We start from the raw sequence: 23,448 nt of genomic DNA on the forward strand, positions 1-23,448 counted from the left end.
AAAAAATAAAACAAATTCAAATAGTCTTCAATACTACTAAATAATTAACATGATACTTCAAACTCAACATCAAAACTTAAAATTTAATTAAATATAAAACTAAACATAATCATAAATTTACCCCTATACCAAAATCAAACTCAATATAAAACTTAAAATTAGAAACACATTAATATTTATAATCATATTTACAAGAATGGATAGACTCATAACCTAGTCTTAAGATACGCAATTTTTTTTTTTAATTTCATAAAATGAACTAGGTATAGATGATCCAACGGACAATGATTATTTTAACAATTTGAGTAACAAATTCAAATGACTTTTTAGGAAAAGAATAACAAATTTATTGGACATAGAAGTGAATTTTACATCCAATAGGATATTAAACTCTTAATTTTTTTTTTTTTTTTTTATGTATAATAGGTTTAAAAATATTAAAAATGTGGATCAAGTAAAAAACCTATTAAATACAAAATTGAAGGTTCAATTACTGATTAGACGTAAAGAAAGTTTAGAGAGATTTATAATTAGACACCTTTTAAAGTTTAGAGAATTATATAGACACAACATTACAAAGTTCAAGAATCAATAGTTTATTTGATACTTTTTAAAGTTCAAGAACTTAATTTATACAAATTTGAAAGTTTAAAGTCTCATTTAATAATCATTTAGTTTTTTATTTTTGAAAATTAAGCTAATAATTAACACTATGCCCTACTTAGAAGTTTGGGATCTTCGTACGGATGACCCTTTTTCAAGAGCATAAATGAAATTTAGCCCACGATTTGAAATGGAATGAAATTTGACTTTCTGCTGACATAAGCGTGCTATAAAATTACCGATTCAACCTGCAGATGGATTGAGAGCGAATTTAATCTCGCTTCTCTCCTCTCGATCACATTTCTCGCTTCTTCAATTTTTTCCTCATCAATGCTTTTCTTTTATTCTCGATTCTCATTCTTAGTTTTCGATTCTCATTCTCACTTATCGATTCTCGATCTCGATCCTTGAAGATGGAGGAAGATAAGAAAACACAAACAAAGAAGAAAAAGGAGTAAAAGGAGAATAGGATAAAGAAGAAGAAGAAGAAAAACGCAGAAAAAATGAGGAAGAAGAAAAGAATCGCAGAAAAAAGGAAAAAGGAGAAGAGAAAAACTGGAAAAAAAAAAAAAAAAAGAGGAAGAAGAAAGAGAAACAAATAAAAAAAAGAAGAAGAGGAAGAAGAAGAAGAAAGAAACACGGAAAACACAAAGTAAAAGTAAGAAAAAACGTTGTAAACAGGAGAAAAAAGAGAAGGAAGAGGAAGTATACCATTTAGAGTTAAAAATGGTAAATTCACTTGAGGTTAACATAAGCAAAGGGTCAAAAGTCATTGATTTTTAAATTTGAAGTTATTTTTCATTTGGGCTCCGTGCAATTTTTCTCGTAAGCTTCTACATTTTGTTACCTATTTTTTACTGAGTTTTTAAAAATGAAGTCTAACTTTTGAAAATTAAAAAAGATAGTTTTCAAAAGCTTATTTTTATTTTTAGAATTTGACAAGAAATTCAAGTGTATTTCTTTAATAAAATTGAAAGCCATAATTGAAAATTTTGAGAGGTAAAAACATAAATTTTAAAAAATTTAAAATAAAATCGTTTGTAAAGAATGGTCTTAGAGATTGAATTACAATTAAAGGTTTTTTTCTTAAAAAACTTAAAACATTTCGATCTTACCAAATGAAATAGACCACCACACACCACACCAACCGTCACAACTTCCACCGACCCCTTCTCCTATTCATATTGACAAATGTAAGTCAACTCCACACCCTATCCCAACTACAAGAAGTGATTGAATTTAAAAGGAAAAATAAAAAATAAAGAAATAATCTGATTAAGTGTGTGTTTAGATTTCACTTTCTGCGTGTTTAAAAAGTAATTTTAAGTAAAAAAAAAGTGTTTCTAAGCACTTACAAAGTCAACCCTAACTTGTCCTAAGTATGAATAGGTAAAAAAAAAAAAAATGAAAGTAAACATAAATCAACCAATTCAAGGTACCATGGATTTATTTGAAATTTCGGAACAATAAAATAATAATAAAAAAAACACAACCTTGTTTGATAATTATATTTTTAGCTTTTAAAATTTAACTTTATAAACACTAATTTTATCTATTGATTTAGTTATTACACTTTCAAAATAATTCAATTTAAATTCTGAAAATTATTAAAAAAAAAAATAGTAGTTTCTAAAAAAATGTTTTTATCTTTTAGAATTTGAGTAAGAATTCAAATTTTTACTTACCTATTAAGAAAGATAAAAATCATGATAAAAGATATGGTGAGAAAACAAACACAATTTTTAAAAACCAAATTGCTATCCAACAAAGTCTAAAATAAAATAAAGTAAAAAAAAAAAAAAAAAAAACACCTTTTTGCAAACTCAAAAGTATTAGGGCTATATTTGCAAATATTGACAAATATTTTAGTTTTTTTTTTTTTTTTCTTATTTTAGCTAAGCATTAAAAATTCTCTAAAAAATATAATAACCTTGAGTTTATTAAAATTATTTCCTAACATATGAATTATATATGGAGTTAAAAATCAAAGAAATTAAGGTTTTCTTTTATCTCTTTGTTTTAAAACACAAGCACTTGCAGAATCACCTACCCATCACTTACCAAACAATAATATTAATTAGAATTAAGATGCATGCAAATGAGATTATATTGCTCAATAAAGTCACTCACTTCTTGCTCCCTTCCTAATTTTTACCAATATGTCACTGCACAAATTTATTATGATCCTAATAAAGTTTTAAAGTAACTTTCTAGTGACCTAGATAAGTCAAATAATGGACCTTTATATATAATATGCATGCAATAAATATATTTACTTATTTTACTTATTATATAATTAAGTATATTTTTTTGTAAGTTCAAATCTAGCTGGCCATTTGCTATAAATATTATACAAATAATCTTAAATTCTTACATAAAAAAGATGGTTAAAAAGCACCTTTTTGGTCCATTTTGTTTGATAATTACTTCGTCATTTTATATAATTAAATTTATGATGTTTATACTTTGTCTGATAACCATTTAGTTTTTTTTTAAAAAAAAAAAAAAAAAAATTAAACCTATTTCATCCACATTTCTTACCATGATTTGCATCTTTCTTAAATATAATGGTTGAATTCTTAGCCAAATTCCATAAATAAAAACAACTTTTTGAAAACTATTTTTTTAGTTCTTAAAATTTGACTTATTTTTAAACCATTGTTGGAAAGTAGATAACAAATAAAGAAATTTGAAGGTAGAAATAGTGTCGATAGACTTCATTTAAAAAATAAAAATAAGAAAACAAAATGGTTACTAAACGGGACATTAATCACTGAACTTTAATAAGTAATGATTTAATATGGTTACTTTACCATTTGTAGCAATTTACCTCCTATCTCAAAAAAATATTAGTATGACTTAATATAATTTCTTATCTGTGTAGGTTAATAAATTAAATGAGAATCAAATTTATTTAAAAACTAAATCGTTAAATAATAAAAATTGATACTTAATTTTAATGAAATTTTTTATAATGATGATGAAATCATTACAACTTATAAAATACAATGATTAAATTATTAAAAATTTAAAAATATAAGATTAAATTCAATTCAATAACTAAATTATTAGTTCAATCAACCACGTTAAACTTTGAATATTTTAAATTTGTAAACAAGAAAACTAGGCGTGGAACCATGTAGCAATAAAGTTACCAGAAATAGAAGATAAAGTAAATTGCCAAAAAAAACCGATTTCCATATATTTGTAGACAAGTTTTAATGCTTATTTATGAGCAAAATACTATTTTAAAAATGCCACCAACATATCTTTTCTAATTATGAAATGCATAATTAGTGCTTGATTTCTAGTCAAGTGCGTTTATTTGACATAATCAATGATGAAATCAAACCAATTAAATAAAATAAATCTTTTTGGTACCACACATTAATCAAAACCAAAGTCTTAATTCGTTTATCCTTTTATGTAAAGTAAAAATAAATAAATAAATTCTTACGGTATTAACTTTTCTTTTTTTTTACCATATTGATTTTAATTGATATTTGACATATACTACTCATATTTCGTTTGTAATACTAAAAGAACATGTTTTTAGTATTACAATCAACTTTTTTTTTTTTTTTTGCTCAGATAACATATTTGAGAATATTCAAATCTTTTTATCTTTTTTGGTAAATTGGTCAATAATGAAATATATGATTAAACTACTTGAGTTGTGGCCAGAGTGGATAATAGAAACTATTTTATTTATTTATTTTTTTTTTATAAAAAATCAATCTAATTATTTCCTACCATATCAACATATTTCATTTTGCTCTTTCTACTCTTCTATTAGCATTTTGTACTATATATAATCTGTCTCTTATACACATCTAGATGTGTATAAGAGACAGATATATATTGAATAGATTATTGATGTGTTACTATGCATATGGAGCATATTAATTATAGCTAGCAAGTTAGGTAATTAAAATTTATCGAACTAAATGAAAAAAAAGTACTTGACCAAAATCTCATTTCATGTTAATTATAGCTTGCAAGTTGGTAATTGAAATTTATCATATTAAAAGAAAAAAAATACTTGATCAAAATTTCATTTAGGTGAAAATCTAAATAAAATTAAAAATAGTATTATAGTCATTAGGAAAAAAAAAAGAATAAAAAATAGTAATATAATGAAAAAAAATAAAAATGGGTTTAGCTCAATAATAATTGGCATAACATTCCTTTCTAGAAGACAGAAGTTCAATCCCCATCCCCTCAATTATTGTACAAAATGAAATTAAAAGAAAAAGGAAATTATTCCTTCAACATTAATTTTTATAAAGATGTCTCAAGTAATCGTATTAGTATTTTTTTTCATCATAATTCTATATGTTCTTAGTTCAACAAATGTGTAAAAATTGTTTTTTTAGTACTTAAAATTTGTTTTATTTCTAATTCATTCTTACAATAGTATATACTTCCATTCATAATTAGCATATCTCATTATTTTGAGTACAATAATTATAAGGATGAATGATAGAATCTTTAACTTTTAAGAAAGAAAGTAATGTCAATTATCGTTACACTAAGTTTACTTTGACAATTAACATAATTCATTCAGCTATATAGTATTTTAATTAATTTCTTTTTTAACGACGATTAATCATAGTAATGAATCCACTCTAAAAGATTATCATGAATTTTTAAATAAAAAAATCTTGGTCTTTTCTAGTAAGAAACACACTTCTTTTTTTTTTTCATTTCTTAAAAAAAAAATACTTATAAATTATTTAGTTTCTATTTAATCACTACCATAATCATAAATTGATGACCCTAAAAAAACAGTGAATATATTTCTAAGAAACGAAACATCTTCCTCCTTTTTCGCTAAAAAGGGTGCATTTCCTTGTTTTCTAAGATTAAAAAAAATTATGAATTAATTCGTTCTATTTAATACTCTTAATGACATAAATTGGTGACGCCAAAAATAATTATAAATCTCGGAAAATCGAAATTCTCCAAAAAATTTTTTATAGAAAGTGCAATTTTTTTTTTTAATTTTACAACATTTTTTCTCCCTCCTTCCTTAATTGGCTTTCTTCTGACATAGAAACCAAAATTATAGTGAATTATCATCGAAAAATTATAAAATTCACCCCTTAATTATAAAAATTGAACCGATTAAAATTAGACCTTCAAATATATATAATTTTATAAATAGTAATATTTGTTTAAGTTTGAGGATTCAATTTTTATCATTTGTGGGTTCAATTTCTACAATTATTATAAATTTGAGGTCCAATTTTAATAGTTATAGAATTCCAATTTTTACAATTGAAAGTTTGAGAGTGCAATTGCAACTATCATCATATTTTAAGGGTGGTTTTTACAATTTACCCAATTATGAATTATCTAATTCTTAATTTATTTAGCTATGTTCAGATTGACATCATTAATTATTTTTATATATTGTTTTAAGAAAAAAATTATATATATAAAAAAAAGTACAAAAAGCAATAACACGAAAAGAACACAGCTCCTATTATTCCAAAAACTAATTATTTTATTACCGTTGAGTGAATTGCATGTTGTCAAGTGTAAAACATTCACAACCCTTTCCAAGGTAATCCTCTTTACATAATATAATAATAATTATTATTATTATTGTCCTACCTGTTTTTTGAAACGCTTATTTTTTTTCCTTTATTTCATAACGCCTATATATTATTCCATCTATTAATTCCACAAAAAAACAAAATCTCTCCCAAACCCTTTTATGCAAATATTCTTTTGATCACTATTTTCTCCCTTAATTCTCTCTTTATTATGCAACGGTCATTTTCTCTTTAATTAGCTCCTTTTCTCTCTATATATTTCAATTATTCCCACCCCAAAACTCATATCCATCCTCAAAATTTGCGTTATTATTCCATCTTAATTATTAATTATTGTCTAAATTTTTTGCTCAGAATTGAATTTTATGGGGTTTGGAAGGTTAATAGTTGGTTTTGTGGGTGTTATGGGTTTAGTTGGGGCTATGATTTGTTCATGTGAAGGTAGGAAATTCTATGTTGGTGGCAAAGAGGGATGGGGTTTGAACCCTTCTGAGAGCTTTAATCATTGGGCTGAACGTAATAGGTTTCAAGTTAATGATACTCTCTGTAAGAATCTCTCATATACTCTCCTAAAATCATCTCTTATCTCTTTCATATATGTTGATATCTCAATTTTATGACCAAAAACTTCTTTTGATTACAAGTATTTTGGTGAAATAGTGTTTTGAAATGGTTAAATTAGTTTGGTTGATAATCGTTTGAAATCAATTTAATATTTTTTTTTGTTTGAAATTTCTAAACGTTCCATACCATTTGAATTGATTTGAAATATTAAGAATATGGTTCTTGAATGCATAGCGCAAGATTTTTTTAACTTTTTTTTTTTTATTTTTTTTTTTTTATGCCGTAATGGAGCTTGATTTTAGGCTTTTTGTGTTCTCATTTTTTTTAAGTTAAAAAAAAAAAAAAAAAAAAAACGTAAGTGTATTATGGGTTGTATTGCATCTATCTTTTTGTTGTTCACTTAATCTCCTTTCTTCTTTTTATTTAAACAATATTTTTGAGTTTTTTCGACTGTGGGTTGGAATAGTCTTATTTATTTATTTTGGTTCTTAAAAGTCATTATTTTTTCTATTTTTTGAATTTTATCCTTTAGTGTTTTAGGGCACCTTTTTTTAGGTTGGAGCCATTTTTTTTTTTCAATTTTTCCTTCAATATTTGAGTTGATTTTGTTGGGTGGTTAGAGCAATCTTCTCTCTCTCTTTTTTTTTCTTTTTAAAATAATTTTAATATTTTTTGTGTGGTTGGGGTGAACTGCAAAAAGATGAATAAAAAGGAGTTTGTTTGTTGATATGTTAATTTATACAAGAACATGATTTTATTCTATATGGTGCAGATTTCAAGTACAAAGAGGAGAAAGATTCAGTGTTGGTTGTAAGCAAGGAAGACTATTTTTCATGCAACACCAAAAACCCAGTTATTTCCTTGAAAGATAATGGTGAATCAATCTTCAAATTTGGTCACTCTGGTCCCTTTTATTTCATCAGTGGAAATGCTGATTCGTGTCAAAAGGGCCAAAAGCTCATTGTTGTTGTTCTCGCTTTGACACATAATAAACACCACCACTCTCAGCCCCCGCATTCTTCGTCTTCTCCGGTGGCAACTCCGTCGCAATCTCAGAGCCCCCCCGCCGAGTCACCGGAAAAATCTGGTGTTGTTTCGACAGCCCCGACTCCAGCAAAGAATTCTGCCTTTGGAGGTGGAGTTGCAGTCAGTTTGTTGGGTGTAGGGACGATCAATGTTGTTCTTTTAAGTAGTTTCTTAGTGGGGCTTTTTTAATTGGCTTTTGAATTAAGTTTTTAATTTTTGGTGGTAATTGGGTTTTGGGTCTACATTTTGTATCCATTCAAGAATTTGTTTGAAATTTGTCAATGTTTTTTTTCCCCAGCTTTGGTTAGTTAATGGTGTGAATTATCATAATTACAACTCTCTCTCTCTCTCTTTCTTGGTTGTATTTTGGTGTGGTTCAGTGTGAGAATTGTATTCCTATGCTATGCTTCAAATATCCTTTGGTATTTTTGTTACGTGCGTTTCAATATATGATTTTGTTATTGTGAAATTGTAATTTCTTTCCCTCCCCGTGGGCTTATTTTTCACCCAGATTTTCACCCATTTGAATCCATGTAGATCTTATAACATATGGGTGACAAAAAATTCAAATGATTTAAATGACAGATTGAAATCATTTTCTGTAGATTCTATATTATATTTATAGTCTACAGTGATCACTAGATCACTTGGGAAGAGTTGGCCCATTCTATTTTTGAGTTAGAAGCTATTAAGCTGAATTGTGGCTTTTAAATATCTACTTGTGTTCATGATCTTTCATTCGATTTCTTCCACTAGACTAAACATATTCTAAGTTTCATTTTTTTCATTATAGTTTATGGTGATTAAGGGTTCTTAAACAAACTAAGCTAGAAAATGGAGTTTGTGCATCTCAGTAGCTCACACTCCCGTAAAGCCGCCTAAAAACTATAATTAGACCATTAAATGTGACATATGTATAACTCCTAAAGGGTATTTTTTTTTTTTAGAATCAAGATAGTGAGAATCTTTAGATATCTTGAATGATGTCTAACATCTATAGATAATCATGATTATTTATATAACTTGTTTTTGCAAGATTTCTAAATGGAAGAATTTCTTGAAATATTGTATTATTCCAACAATAATACCCATATATTTTTAGATAATTTATATATTTATTTAATATAACCCTTAATATAAAGTCCATTTATATTCATTTTTCATTTTTTTTTTGTAAATCAAGTTAATTTAAACAAAAAGAAATGAAAAAAAATTAATTTTAATTTAGATTTGAAATCTGTACTTATTTTAAAAGAAAACAAATACCTAGTTGATAGTATTTGTTTTACTCCATGAATATATTGATTTATTTTAATTATATGAAAATAAAGATGAGTGATATATATATTCGTACAATAAAAAGGAAGGGCCAGAAAAATGCCCTCAACACAAGAATTTTGAAAATTCATATATCAACATCAACAGCTCTTGATGAGATGCCCCCAAGGGCCTCTCTGAATACTTGAACATTTGACACATTACCCAAAACGAGCAAGATAACCCAGATTCATTTCAGGAGGATCTTGCATTCCTCCAAACGGACCCTAAGCATTTTTCTTTCAATAATTACCAGACCATGCACGACCTTGTGTAGCAAACAAACATCAAAATAACTAATTTCGTAGAATAATGATGTAGGTTGCACGGATGCTTGTTGAGAATGCAGATGATGGTAAAAAGGATGGCAGACGATACAATTTTAGAGCATTTAGGAAATTAGGTTAACCTGACAGCTAGCACGAACAAAACGTAAATAAACAGCAAAATCACTAACTGAAAAAGATAGAACATGAAAAAAAAAAAAATGATGAATTCTATACGGGGCAAATGGCCCTCTGGGCCTTGGACAAACTCGCTAACTGTGCAAAGTAGATCAGTTTAAACATTCCTATTTCAAGCACATTGCTATTGCTTGTTTCAGCTGCAGTATCTTTCCTCTTCCCGACTGCAATAAATTGAAGGTAAGCAGGTATATGAACTCCTCGATGATTACAATAAAAGTGTTGTTGGACAAATACCATAATAAAACATGACATTGTATGAGAAAATCTGAACCAAAAAAGATTCTCAACTATATGCATGAAATATTATTAAGCACTCACTATATGATCAGCCAACGCCTCTACACAGTTAACATGCAGAAAGTTCTAAATAAGAGTAACTTGGTAAGTTGCACAAACATATGATCTTAATCTTTAAGTCGACCAACAGTATATTTGGAGTTGGATTTCAATATCTTGAAACTATTAGCATTTTAAGATTTTCACGATGGCAGGACGCAAAACAGCCTTTGTTTCATTCAGAAAAGCATTTTCCTTAAACATACTTTCAAACTCATTCTAAATAGTTTAACATAATGCGAACAAGCGATGCATATCCAATCCCCGTATGACTAGATTTACCATCCCAGAATGGAGCCAGAAGTTTTCTTGAGAAAAGTGAAAATGAAAACATACCTTGTGGATAGCTTCAATTCTCCTTTGTGCATCCTTTAGTTGCATGTCAACTTCTTCTTCCACTTGCAAGAGATTATTACGGTGTGATGCTTCTATGAATTTAAAATACCGTTAGAAATGCCCAGAAACTTCAAATTTATATAATTTTACATATAATGATCCAAAGGAGGCATCTATTTTGTTTCCATCTGAAAAACAATGGCCGACAGTAATTTCCAATAGAAGAATAGAATACATTACTTTCACCACATTGAGATTCCATTTAGTTATGATTTATCATGTACCAATACATAGTTATTGAATTAAATCTGCCAATGTACAAGAATAACTGATTCGATGAAAGTGCTCCATATTGCAGCCGCAAAAGAAAAGAACCTTGAGATAAGCTCTATTCACCGTAATGTATTCTTCATTTTTATATTGCATTGCATACTTTTTATTTCACCGTACATCCTCATGGAATCCAATCGCAACTATTAATTTTGTATGGATTCTATTGAAAATTTAAAGTAAAGACTACATTAAAATAATCTCAAATAATTCAAATATGATACCCTCTTCTGAATAAACTAAAATCCAACTACAAAATTGGTTGCCTTATATCTTCTCCTCGAATAATTAATTATTAAATGTTAACCACCTCATCAACAAACTCACTTAAAAACTAATTAGCCGGTTCATGGACCAACCTATCACAATCCTATCAATAGTCCACCACCAAGATGGAGCAGTGCAACTTTGGCGCTTGAATTTCCTTCCAAATAATTTCTACGTGATAAAAAGAAAAAAGGAATTCCAAAAGGAATAATTCCTTAATGAATACTAGAAATGGAAGTTGAAACTCCTTCAACTTCAATGTGACCTTCATCCATAATTCGAATATTAGATTTATCCAATACAACAAAAATGGATATTACTTGAGACTTTTCCAAGATCCTAAACACATCCTGAGGTCATGGGAATATCATTCAGTCTCAAATCCTTCAGGGGTTCACCATCAAACAATGGACAACATAAATCCCAAAGGAGAGGAAGAGCTCCCAGAGTGAGAAAATATAATTGTCATTGTATGATTCCTAATTGAGGAGAGGTGATGTTCCCCAACACCAATCCTTCCAAAAGAAAGCATACCTCCAATCACCCACTAAACAATCAACGACCTCGAGAAAAGAAAGGGATCTCTCCTCAATGAGGAATCATACACTAAGTTCTGATCTTATATGGCAAGCCGATTGTCCTAAGAAGGTCAAAGTCTTGTGGATTTTCTCCTTTGAAAGGTTGAATACTTGTAGAATCCAAAGAACCCTATGGTATTATGCTCTCTCCCTTAATCGGTGTGTTCTTTGTAAAAGAAGTAAGGAGTCCTTAATGCATCTTTTCCTTTTTTGCCCCTTGGTTGCGGATTGTTGGGGAAGGTTGTTTAGCTTGTTCAACTTGCAATGATGTTGGCCTAGTAAAGCGTCAGATGCTCTTCTTCAGCTTATCGAAGGCCCCGAGTTTCATGCTCAGGTGAAAAGCCTTTGATCCAATGGGGTTTTGCCCCTTCTCTGGAGGCTTTGGTTAAAACGCAACTCGAGGATCTTTCCTGGCCATGAACAAAATAGGGATGTTTTTTCGGATCTTCTCATTCTTTTTGCATCTACTTGGTCTTCTACCTCTAAATTCTTTTGTAATTATAGCCGAATTCATATTTACACCACTTGGGCCTCTTTTCTGTAACCTGTTGGTGTGTGGGGATATCTCATCTCCCCCTCTGTTGTATTCTCTTTTTGATAATGAAAGTTATGTTTCTTATCAAAAAAGAAAAAAAAAGGGAAGAAGAAGAAGGCAAACAAAAAGAAAGGGACCTACCCATAGATTTCTAAACGTTCCATTGATCCCACTCAAGATCCATTCAAGAGGGCGTGGTCTATCCTTGTTCACAATGACCTTATTGACATGCGAGGAAAATGCTACAACTATTTAGCTAACAAGACCTTGTTTCACACCCTAAAGTTGCCTATATTTAAGCCTACAAGATCCAATGGCATCATCACCACCTCCTACCTCACGAAATGAGAGTTTTTCCCTCACCTCTCATTCAAGATCCTGAGAATCAAGAAGGTGTTAGAGCCCTAAATCATAGATCGTGAATAGTGGCAGAAACAAATAGGTTAAGCATATGAAACAGTTCCATGTAATTGCAAAAATTTAAAGCAACATAACAGAAAATACTTTTCTTTTCCATAATTCCCTTGAACTCTATCTGCTGCGCTTCCAATTCTTGTAGTGAGTTCCTACAGTCCTGGAGATGCTGATTAACCTCCTCCTTGAACTTTTTATTAATACGATTCAATTGTTGCTGTTGTTCTGTAAACAAATAGATAGAAACTGGCTGATCTACCCAAAAAACATAAAATTAAAACTTTGATGCCCAAGCATAAAATAAAGATGAAACCCATGCAAAAGATGACAAAATTACTCTACACAACAAGACGTGAAATTGATCTCTTAAAGAATTTTAAACAAAATGGTGCACAGCCACTAAATGTAACAGAACTTAAAGAAAATATAGGCCAACCATGCTGAATTATACAGGACACTCATGTCTCATACCAATTACCATCTATCTGTTTGGGAAGTCTTAGAAAAAAAACAGAACACGTGATGGCATTAATTTGTGCAGCTGGTAAGTTCATTTGTGAGCAAGAGAAGGAACTCGTGATTTATGAATTCAGATTTCAAAGTCAAAGCTCACAAGAGTTTGAATATATTCATGATTTAAGAATTCAGATTCGAGGTCAAAGCTCTCAAGAGTTTGAATATGTTTGAGTTGGTTACCCAAGCAAAGTGGAAACAAACAAATCTCATGAGTAATATTTATTCCAAGTGATGAACATTCGTCCCAATAAATACCAAGTCGTGAGCAAGTTCCAGTTCAGAAAAAGCTTGCAAACACAGTTAAATAGAACAATTTCATAAAGCTAATTCTACCAACTGAGAAAGAAATTGACATATGAATTAAAAATCCATCATATGATTATGCTACCTTCAAACTTTGTTTCTAGATCTTTTCGTCTTGATTTACCAAAGCTCAACAGCTTTACCCTGAAATACCGTCACAAATCATTGAAGAATTTTTTATCCTGTAAAGAACCAGAAATGTGAACTGATAGACTTACATGTCCGTTTGGATTTGAGACTCAACATTCTGCAACTGCAAATGAATACTCTCGGCAACTGACAACAGAACCTCTGAGGATTTTTCAATAGATATTGATGATATTTTACTTTTCAGCTTCTCAAGTTCTGAGAGAAACAGTTTCGCAGCCCTAAATAGAAATAAAGGAGAACACTTATATGACTTTCACATGATACAATTAGTGTATTGATTCCTCCCCCCCCCCCCAAAACAAAAGGAGAAGAAGAAGAAACTTCGAGGGGAGGGGGGAAATTACCTTGCAAGCCCATCCTCTTCGTTGGGGAATAAAATTTCCTCAGCCCAACTACTTTCTCTAGGCCCTGCCCATTCAGACGGTTTAAATGTTTGTTAGTTTTCTTGTGTGCTTATATCTACATTTCTAGACAAAAATCTTTAAGCATAAATATGCAAACACAATGCTGAGACAATTAAACATGTTTGACAACCAAAAATCACGTATACTTCAAAGTAAGCTACTTTCTTTAAAGAGCAAGAACATACCATTGAAATCAAATTCATCGTTTTCCACATTACGGGCCCTCTTTGCTGGACGAAGCATAGACTTGAATTTCTTTATGGAACCGATTTCTGGAGAGAGTGTATCTCTTTGACTTGAATCTACACCTACACATGGACATTTATATGAATGAAAAGGAAATGGAGATCAAATGGAAAAAACAAGCATCAGTTCCTGAACATACAAAGTGCTTTGATCATAAGAAGAATGATTGTGACACAAGCTGAACTTATTAACATTAGACGGAATGTTGTTTCAATTGTATACATTGAAGTTCAGATTAATTTGTTGATATAGATCCTATCAAGGATATGAGAATTCATATATATCCATAGTGAACTAGGAGAACTGAGACATGGGTGAATACAAGTCAAGTCTCTAAAGAAGTTAAGGAAAACAGAATATCTGTTGCTTGAGCAAAAGCTTGCTGAGTTAAACACGTACAAATCTTCCTCCTTTTCTTTTTTTTGGGGGGGGGGGAGTCCAAGGCTCTAAAGTTCAGGTTTTCTTTCATCCGTGTGTGATCCTTGTGTCTTTGAATGGTGGTTTTTGTAATCTCTTAAGTTGAATAAAGAATAGCTGCTGGTTTCAAAATAGATGTAGGCAATCTGGCAAATTTTATAATTGTCTGTCTTTCTCCTACCTTTTTTTCCCTTTTATTTGAACCTCTGATCTTAAAGAAAGAGGTAGATGCCTTAACCACAAAGTTATGCTTATGTTGGTTGTATTATTCTGATTTAGAATATTGCATAATACCAAATTAGCCTTTACATCAAATTGAGAAATAAACTGACAGTTTTGTTTGATATATAATTAAATCTACCTTCACCCATTAGCTTAAGCTTTTGGGTCAATCAGTGATTTAAGATGGTTTCAGAGCAGGTGATCCAAGGAGGCCCTGTGTTCAAACCCCTGTAATGTTGTTTCCTCACATGATATATAATTAAATCTACCTTCACCCATTAACTTATGTTTTTAGGTCAATCGGTGATTTAATAAGTTTCAAATCTCATATTAGTCCCATTTTATCTTTCATTGACCCAGAAGAAACAAACAGCTTAAGTTCTTATATACGGCTCTAGAACTTGGAAACCTTTCATAATTACAGGTATGTTACTTCAACTTTCCAATGGTACCAACCACACAATTGATCAAATTACTGGATGTATGAGCATCTAAATCAAAATAGGAAAATCCATGAAAACAAAGCATCAGTAAGTAATGTTCATCAAGCAGGATATAGTGTAGTGAAGATGAATTCAATATAGAACTAAGTAACAATGACATTGAAAGTAAGGTGTATTAATTTCAAAATATAACAAAGAAGCTGACAAACCTTCTGCATAGCTTTCATAGCTGGCGTCCTCAGATGATGAATCAGACAACCTATAATCTGCTGCTCCTTTTGTTAAATCAGCTGATGCTTTCTCGAGTGGAGAATGCTCAATCTCTTTATCATCTTCCTGAAGGTTTATAAGGAAAAACAAAATATAGAGACATGACAATGAGGCTCAAATATTTTGCAAACAAGACACATGCAAGAAGATGATAGTTGAGGATAAACCCTACACCCAGTAACCAAGGATACTGAAAAGTGTGGTTTTACATTTGATCTGTCACAATCCTCTTCTGAAGTCCGCAGCTTCCTGAAGCTACAAATATTTCTCGTAGAAAGTATTTCCCCTACTGAGCCAGGACTTGAAGATTCACAAACTACTTTATCTGCTTTTGGAGTTGAACTAGGGGAACTGCAGACAGGCGTCTTCATTCTAAATGTTGGACTTTCTATACGACTCTGCGGGTCTACATCCTTATCCAGGAATGCATTGTCAATGCCTCCTTGTTGACCATAATCTGCTGGGCTATGAAAATTCCCTGGCGACACCGTCTTGTCCATCTGTGGAAATTGATTGAATCCCTTCCGTTCGTCTTTTTCAACAGTTACATGGTTAACCGGGGAGCTATGGAAACCCTGAACTTCCCTAAAAGAAGAGGGTTTTTCTTGAGGTGCCAGTTCTTCAATCCCTGTCGGTTTAGGAAAAGTTCCCATCTTCTCTTCCTTTTGAGGAAATAAAATTTTTCGTGGCTGAAATTTGAAACTCTTTTCACCACTCTTCTTTCTTGTACACATTGTCGAAGGCCCATTGATAGCAACATGAGTGTCTTCAGGCCCTCCTTCAAAGATAAAAACATTTCCCTCTTGATGTTTCCCTTTGTTGCCTGAAGGGGTCTTAGATTTTCTTGACTGCACAAAAATGTGAGATCTTTTCCGTGCTATAGAACGAACTATTGGCCTCTTCAAAGTCTGACCGGAGTTTTCAGAATCAGTTTCTATCGTATCCGAATTATTTTTGAATCTGACAGCTCTTTCATGCTTCTGCACAACGATTTCTTCAGTTATTAATTGATTGACATCTTGCTCATGGTTCTGACATTCCGAGTGTTGATCATTAGGTACAGAAACAGTTCCAAGTATCTCCCAAAGCTTCATTTTCAAAGTTTCAGTTCTATTTTCTGATTTATTTGCTTGATCCTCAATCACCATTTTATCTGACCGGACCTCTGTCATGGTTGCAAATGCAAACTCATGCAGCTTCTCGTTGGTTGTATCCCTCACTCCTTCCATTTGGCAGTTGGCCTCATCGAAGTTCTTCTCCTTGCTATTTCCAGACTTGAGCATTGAGCTTTGGTTTGCAAATGAACGAACAGAACATGTAGCTGGTGGCTCCTTTAATCCATGACCCTTGTTCTGCCTCCCACAAGTCGTCGGAGAATGGAACATTCGTTCTGCTCCACTTGGAATGTCCATAAGGGGTGCATTTCGTTTAAGGGATCGAGTAGAAACCCATGGTGAAGTACATTGTTGAGGAGCTTCTGATAGTTTTGACTTAACATTAGTACCAAAGGTCCTTGTGTCTTTCTCCTTCCAATTCCCTTTTGTGGAATTTTCTAAACGGGAAAAAAGAACTTCTGCATTTGGCACCATGGATTTCAGTTCCTTCGTGCTTCTACATTTCCCATTGGTTGGTGACTCTACCATAATTCCAATTGAGATCTTTCTTGATTGGCTTGATGGATGACAATTGCTACCAAAACTCCGACAATCACTCAATGGATCCTGAAATGTATGTATGACAACACAAGAGGAAATTATATTTCAATCGGTTTCAATAACTGGTCCTTACAAGTCTTAATGTCTTTTTATTCAACATCTTATGCAATCCCCAAGTGAACTCAAAATTGACGAACTTAAAAGTTGCCAGAAACTAAAAACATAAGCAATGATGTTTAGGATCCAATAACTATTTGATCAACATTTCCCACAAAAGCAATATAGCAACAAGCGCTTTGCTTATTAAGATTCAACACTAGAAAAACCTAATATTTTCTGACAACAGAAATTCTTGAGCTTCGCTTTAATCAATGATCAAAAAAGTATACTATGGGGAAAAGGAAAAGAAAATAACTCTCTAAAATAACAAGACAGAGCAATCTTAATTCTAGAACCGATACCCAATAAACGACTAGAAAATAACAATCCAGTAATATGAATGGGCGAAATTTTGTAGTCTACATGAAACTTGAGTCCGCAAAGGAATTAAAAACAGAATACAAGTAAGGATTTCACTGCTTACATCTCGTAAATTTGGCTGCCAACCAACCTTCGCTTCCGTCATTTATTTCTTCTGTGACAAAATCAAACAGACACCAGTTGCTGATACAATCTGTAAAATATCAGTGACATAATGAATTTTAGACAAAGGAAATAAACAGAAAATATAAGATATGAATGTATCCTTTAGGTTTTCAAGGAGGGATAGACAGGTCGAGATTCAGAACCTTCGTGCGTGGCAAGATTTATTCGTCTTCCAACATAATAGCCACATCCATCAGTTCTTGTTTTCAGTTTCACAGGTGGAAATGGTGCCAATCTCTCGTTGTCACAAGGAACGGGGTGGATGAAGATGGTGCAAATAGATTTTGCAGCAACGACTGGTTTTCGGGGGAAGAAATGGCTCCAGAACCGAACGGCTTACTATCAACAAACACAGTAAAAATCCACCAAGAATGTTGCAGTTATGATCGATATCCTAAATCGAATTAGGTTTCAAAGAAGTTGCTGAAGAAAAAATAAAAGCACAACAAACCAATATCTGCCTTCATGAACATATTAAGATCGGTGCCCATACAACATGAGATCTTGAATTTAACAAATCAACTGAAATAAAATGATGACTGGAATAGTGTTTTGAACTAAACATCGTATATGGAAAGTCGATCATCGGAACTTCCTGCTTCAGAATCGAATTAACAGAAATAAAATGGGGAAGGTCTTACAATTTTTGGAGTGAATAAGAAGATCACTCTGAAGAATAGCTAGTTGCTTACAGCTTGATCGACGCCGATTAGTTGCTCTCTGGAAATCGTCGAGGGAGAAATGAGGATGAAGAATCACCGCATTCCGTCCGGAGGTGAGGAGAGATTGCAGTGCAATGAACAAAATAGTGAAGGGCGGGAAAAGTGAGCACGACGCGCGAGTTTGGAAGATGGGAAATTGACAATATGGGCCTAGTTTTAATTTCTGAAAATGGGCCCATCTTTTAAAAATTTGTCTTTGGGTGCTTTGGTGATGAAGATGATGTCAACATAGAGGTAAAATTACCCTTATGTCCTCACTTTCTTCGATTCTTAACAATATTATTCAATATTTTCACCAACCTTTTGGAAATTGAATGAAAACTTTTAAAACATTTATCAAAATTTTTACACTATAGATATATTTATGTAATACAAAAAAGATTGTTTCACCATATATATTTTTTCATCTACATTTATCAAAATTGAATGAAAACTTTTAAAACATTTTTTCCACGTTTTTCTTTGTTGATACAATCTAAAAGAAATTGAAAATTTATTAAAAATAATTATTTCAGTGAAAAATATTTGTTTTAATTAAAAAAATCTGAAAAATATTACCATAATAAGTAAAAGAAAGAAAGTTAGAAAAAACAAAATAATCATGAATTATAGTCGAAATCTCAACCACAAATCATGAATTCTGTCCAAAATCTCGATCAAAATTTCAATCGGAAAACTCTAAACCTCGGTCGAAATTCGTAAATCTGCCTAAAATTTTGGTCAAAATTCATGATCTTTGGAAAAAAAATGTTTATTTTTTATTTTTTAATTTGGTTTCTTTTTCTTTTGCAATCTTTTTTTTTAAAGACACCCAAATGATGGAGATTTAAGGGTTTTTTTTTTTTCAATTTTAAATCTTTACATTAGAAAACTCAAATTTTACTAAATTTGGTTGAATAATAAAAACTCAACCAAAAAACATAGCAAACTATGCATTGAGATGATGAGAGTGAAAGAAGAAAAAATGAAAATTTTAGCGGAGGTAAAAGTAAAGGTGTAAAGAGAAGTTTTAAAAGATTGGACCCCTGATAGGGGTATTTGTGACCTTTCATCTACCTAGAAATCCTTTAATATATATATATATATATATATATATAAAAAGCAGGGTTTGTTTTTAGGATTGAAAACTGAAATACAACTCATTTTTATCATTCAAATCATTTATATCAGGTTAAAATAGTGGCCGTTCTCAAACTTTTATTTATAAAAAATGATTATTAAAATTTATATAAATGTTAAAATTAGATCATCAACTTTATTTAGTGATAAAAATTAGACCCAAACATTTAGTGATAAAATTTAAACTCGTAAACTTATACCATTATTAAAATGGTTTCCAAACTTACATACTTGTGGAAGTTTAACTATTTAATTTCAAAAATCAAACTTTTAATTTATTACATAGTTAATAAAATCGATGGTAAATATATTGAATGGAAAAATAGAAAAGGGAGTTTAGTTCAATAATAATTAACATGATTTTCTTTCTTATATATAAGAGGTATAATTGCTGATTTTCTTTCTTATATATAAGAGGTACAATTTCTCAGCAATTATTGTAAAGTCACACAAGTTATTCAATAAATGAGAACAATGACAAAATTTCAAAATCTTCAAATTCTCAATACCTCCATGAATGAGCTTCGTATAGTATGAAGTCTAAGGAACAAGAACGCTCGACGAGGCCGACACGAAGTCCGCGAGTGACGACATCAAGAGCGATGCCATCGTCAGTGTCGCATCCACGGCAATGTCAAGCGGATTGACAAGGCTGGCTCCAATCAAAATTAACTCCTAGACTAGACTAAACATGGCTTACTTACCTATTTTCTTAAAATTGTTTTTTTTTTTGTTTTTTTTATTTTAGACCATGTTTAAAATATCGATCTGGATGGAAATATCTAAATCTTGAATTTATGAAAATTTCAATGGAAATATCGATAAAATGTTAATTGCAATTGATATTTCTAGAAAAAAAATATAAAAATCAAAAATCAAAAAATGAACTTAAATGAGTAAATAAACATTTTGTAATTTTTACATTAGTGACATTTTGTTACTTATTTTATATGCTTTGTAAATTTTTCTATGATATAGTGAAAATATCGATTCATCTTTTATGTCGATATCAAACCCATGAAAATATAAAAATATTGAAGGAAATATCAACATGTTGACGAAAAGTTAATACTATTATTTTAGGTAAACATTTAATTACATAATTAACTAAAAATTTGATGTTTTAAATTAAATTTTGTAAGTCAATTTTATACAAAATTACAAGTCATGGATTCAGTTTAAACTATTATATAACTTTTGAGGTCCAATTTTTTATATAAATTTGGGACTCATTTTTTATAATTAAAAATTTGATAGTGTAATTGCAACTACCACCATACTTCAAGAATGGGTTTTTCAATTTATCTTAAAATAATTTTGGTCCTTTTATTTTGAATAAACTTTAGTTCATACTGTCTATTAAAAAAAACAAAGTTCATACTACAGTTCTATTGTTAGATTTTTTTTCTTTAAATATAATATTTATTAACATTCTCACTATAAATTTTAGAATTATTTTTAAATAAAAGGAAGATGAGCAAATTTATTTACAAATATATGCACATATTGTTATATTTGAAAATATTTTTAATACTTATATCATTTAAAATAATTATCCAAAATTTTAGAAATATATACACATATTATTTTTTTAACATAAAAATTATTATTACTATTTAACCAATTTTTAAAAAAATAACTTTGAGATGCTAAATTTAAAATTGGTTGAAAGCAAGTTGAACGGTTAAAAGTATATACAAATACATACTCCTTCGCACGAGGCAACATTTGGTCTCCAAGATCCTCGACGTGAGGAAAAAGGCGCTTTCTTTGATCTCGACCCAGATTTTTCTAAAACTATCAGTGGTCAACTCGATCACTTTCTAGTTGGAAAGCTCTTGACTTCAAGAATCATTCCAACAAATGGCCTGCGAAATGCCTTCAACTCTGCTTGGAAGATTAACAGAAGCTACGAAATCGAGAATCTTGGCCGAAACATTTTTTTTCTTCAAATTTTGCAATGACTCGGGCGGGAATTGGGTTTGGAACTCAGGGGTCCATGGTTGTTTGACAAGCACCTACTTATTATGGAAAAACCATTTATAGACTTAATCTGTCCAAAGGTATCATTTCAAATCAACTGCCTTCCGGATTCACATTCTTGATCTGCCGCTGGGTTCCAAAATTTTTTTAAAAAAATGGCCACCAAAATAGGAAATATTATTGGCGAAACCATTTTGAGGTGGAATGCGACCAATAAGATTTCTGCTGGGGGGAAATTTTGGGAATTAAGGTGGTAATTGATATCTCAAAACCTCTCAAATGAGGTATTCTGATCAAAACCACAACTTTTCCAAAAGGAAGATGGGCCTCTTTTCAATACGAACAACTTCCAGAATTTTGTTTTAACTGTGGTATTATAGGACATGTTGTTAAAGACTGCTCATTGCCACATCAGAATCAGGAAAATGTTGAAGGAAAATTTTTTCAATTTGGCTCTTGGTTAGATTTAATGGAAACTACAAAACTATGAAAAATTAGGCTGAGCTATAATTCATAGCTTAATTTAGGCTCATAAATAGATTTTAATGCTCAATTATCCTATTTTGTAGATGTTGAATACCCAAGGGGTAGTTAATTTAAAGCAACTTGGAGGTAATTTGAGCATTCAGACTTCAAAGGAGGAGAAATGACCAAAATGCTCCTGATTGGAGCGTCGCAACCCTAGTACAACGCTCCCATGTAACGTTGTAAGGTAGAATGTGTGGATGCAGGGCAGCGTTGCAACGCTCTGCAACGTTACGAGTTTTGATGGAGTGTCACTAACGCGCGCACAAGACAACGTCGCACCAGAAGCTCAACTCTACTCTAATGCTAGGGGGCTGAGTCGACAAGAGAAAGGGCGTTGGAATGCTACACCCAATTTCTATATATTCTTCTCTTCAATTTAGGTCAAGGGGATGCCGATTTTGATGGAGGCCAAGGAGAAGCTTAGTTTTCTTCCTTTGCCTTTTCAGCATCTTTAAGTTAGATTTTTAATTTATTTTGGGTTATAATTGATGGACCAAATGTTCTTCTTGAATTTGTTATGAATTTACTAGGTAATTCCTATATAATTTCTTTGAGTAAGAGGTTCCATGTTTAATTTCTTGAGATCTCTTTAATTGGAATCAATGTGCTTCAATTCTATGCTTTCTTTGAACTTGATCTAATTTAGATTTGCCTTTATGTGTTGGATCGACGACCCTATCTTAATTGCATATCTTTGCTAGTTAATTTCGAGCTCGCGCATTTCCTTATGTTCGTCTATGCTTGAATTTACCTCAGTAGCATAGGATTGAATGGAATGCTTTGATTTATAGGTTGGACTAGAATCTTATAATGCATGTACAACCTAGGTTCAAAAAACAATTTGATTAACTGAATAAGGTTGTCCAATCAATTATTCAACACAATTTAATCCTCAATCTTCATGCATATAAACTTTATTTCTATATGGACGCTATTGAACCCAATAGAATTAAGAGCATATAATTTAATTAGGGAATGATTTCTGAAGGAACCATGAGGTCAAGCGGGATTGTTCTTGTTAGAGTTAATACCCTAAATCTCGTGGGTCCTGTAGTTTGTAATTGTAATGTACAAATGATTTATTTATTTAATAAAATATGAGATATTTTATTCGACATTTGGTAGCATTAACCCATAAATCCAATAAACTAACATCCAAGGTTATCTTCTGTAGTTAAACATGTATTTAGAAACATATAGGTAGATCATGTTTAAGTGATAGACTAAATGGTTTGTAGTAGATGAATAAGGCTAGATACCTTATCCTGATGACACTACGAATACGGCCCGCTTCGTAAATGTTACAATTGGTGTAAAGTGCTACAAATGATCTGATCCTGATCATTCATGTGGAGACATGTGAGCGAGGATGTTCTATACAAAAGGGTTTGTATAAGACCGAACCATAAAATGAATAGTCTCATTATATAACGTTGTTAATAATAGAGACTTACATTTCACCAGGATGACCATAGGTGACATGACCTGAAT

At 31.0% G+C, this 23,448-nt stretch overlaps 2 protein-coding genes across 5 annotated transcripts; one reads left to right on the forward strand and one right to left on the reverse strand.

Annotated features, from left to right (window-relative positions):
- The first annotated feature begins 6,374 nt into the window (after positions 1–6,374).
- On the forward strand, positions 6,375–8,186 carry LOC120089248 (early nodulin-like protein 1). Its single transcript, XM_039046670.1, has 2 exons — positions 6,375–6,710; positions 7,501–8,186. The coding sequence occupies exons 1-2, from the start codon at positions 6,530–6,532 to the stop codon at positions 7,941–7,943; spliced, it is 624 nt and encodes a 207-aa protein (XP_038902598.1). The 5' UTR covers positions 6,375–6,529; the 3' UTR covers positions 7,944–8,186.
- A 900-nt stretch (positions 8,187–9,086) lies between these two features.
- Positions 9,087–18,435, reverse strand: LOC120089441 (meiosis-specific protein ASY3). 4 transcript variants are annotated; one of them, XM_039046917.1, is made up of 12 exons: positions 18,247–18,435; positions 17,749–17,944; positions 17,544–17,633; positions 15,515–17,026; positions 15,245–15,371; positions 13,893–14,015; positions 13,648–13,711; positions 13,372–13,521; positions 13,239–13,297; positions 12,425–12,559; positions 10,211–10,302; positions 9,087–9,699 (listed from the first exon to the last, which is right to left on the reverse strand). In XM_039046917.1, the coding sequence occupies exons 3-12, from the start codon at positions 17,583–17,585 to the stop codon at positions 9,643–9,645; spliced, it is 2,361 nt and encodes a 786-aa protein (XP_038902845.1). In that variant the 5' UTR covers positions 17,586–17,633; positions 17,749–17,944; positions 18,247–18,435; the 3' UTR covers positions 9,087–9,642. The 4 variants fall into 4 exon arrangements, with proteins under 4 accessions (XP_038902845.1, XP_038902844.1, XP_038902842.1 ...); XM_039046916.1 differs by having other exon boundaries at positions 13,893–14,009; positions 15,497–17,026; XM_039046914.1 differs by having other exon boundaries at positions 15,497–17,026.
- Between the last annotated feature and the right edge of the window lie 5,013 nt (positions 18,436–23,448).

Source organism: Benincasa hispida, chromosome 10 (assembly GCF_009727055.1).
Source record: "Benincasa hispida cultivar B227 chromosome 10, ASM972705v1, whole genome shotgun sequence".
Lineage (NCBI taxonomy): Eukaryota > Viridiplantae > Streptophyta > Magnoliopsida > Cucurbitales > Cucurbitaceae > Benincasa > Benincasa hispida.

Excerpts from the sequence above, each read along its gene's own strand:
- LOC120089441 (XM_039046914.1), bottom strand. The coding sequence starts at position 17,585 with ATGACGGAAGCGAAGGTTGGTTGGCAGCCAAATTTACGAGAT. Across the intron at positions 13,712-13,892 it reads CGATGAATTTGATTTCAATG|GGCCTAGAGAAAGTAGTTGG; the intron begins GTATGTTCTTGC and ends CTGAATGGGCAG. Across the intron at positions 12,560-13,238 it reads TCTAGAAACAAAGTTTGAAG|AACAACAGCAACAATTGAAT; the intron begins GTAGCATAATCA and ends ATTTGTTTACAG.
- LOC120089248 (XM_039046670.1), top strand. The coding sequence starts at position 6,530 with ATGGGGTTTGGAAGGTTAATAGTTGGTTTTGTGGGTGTTATGGGTTTA. Across the intron at positions 6,711-7,500 it reads TCAAGTTAATGATACTCTCT|ATTTCAAGTACAAAGAGGAG; the intron begins GTAAGAATCTCT and ends TATATGGTGCAG.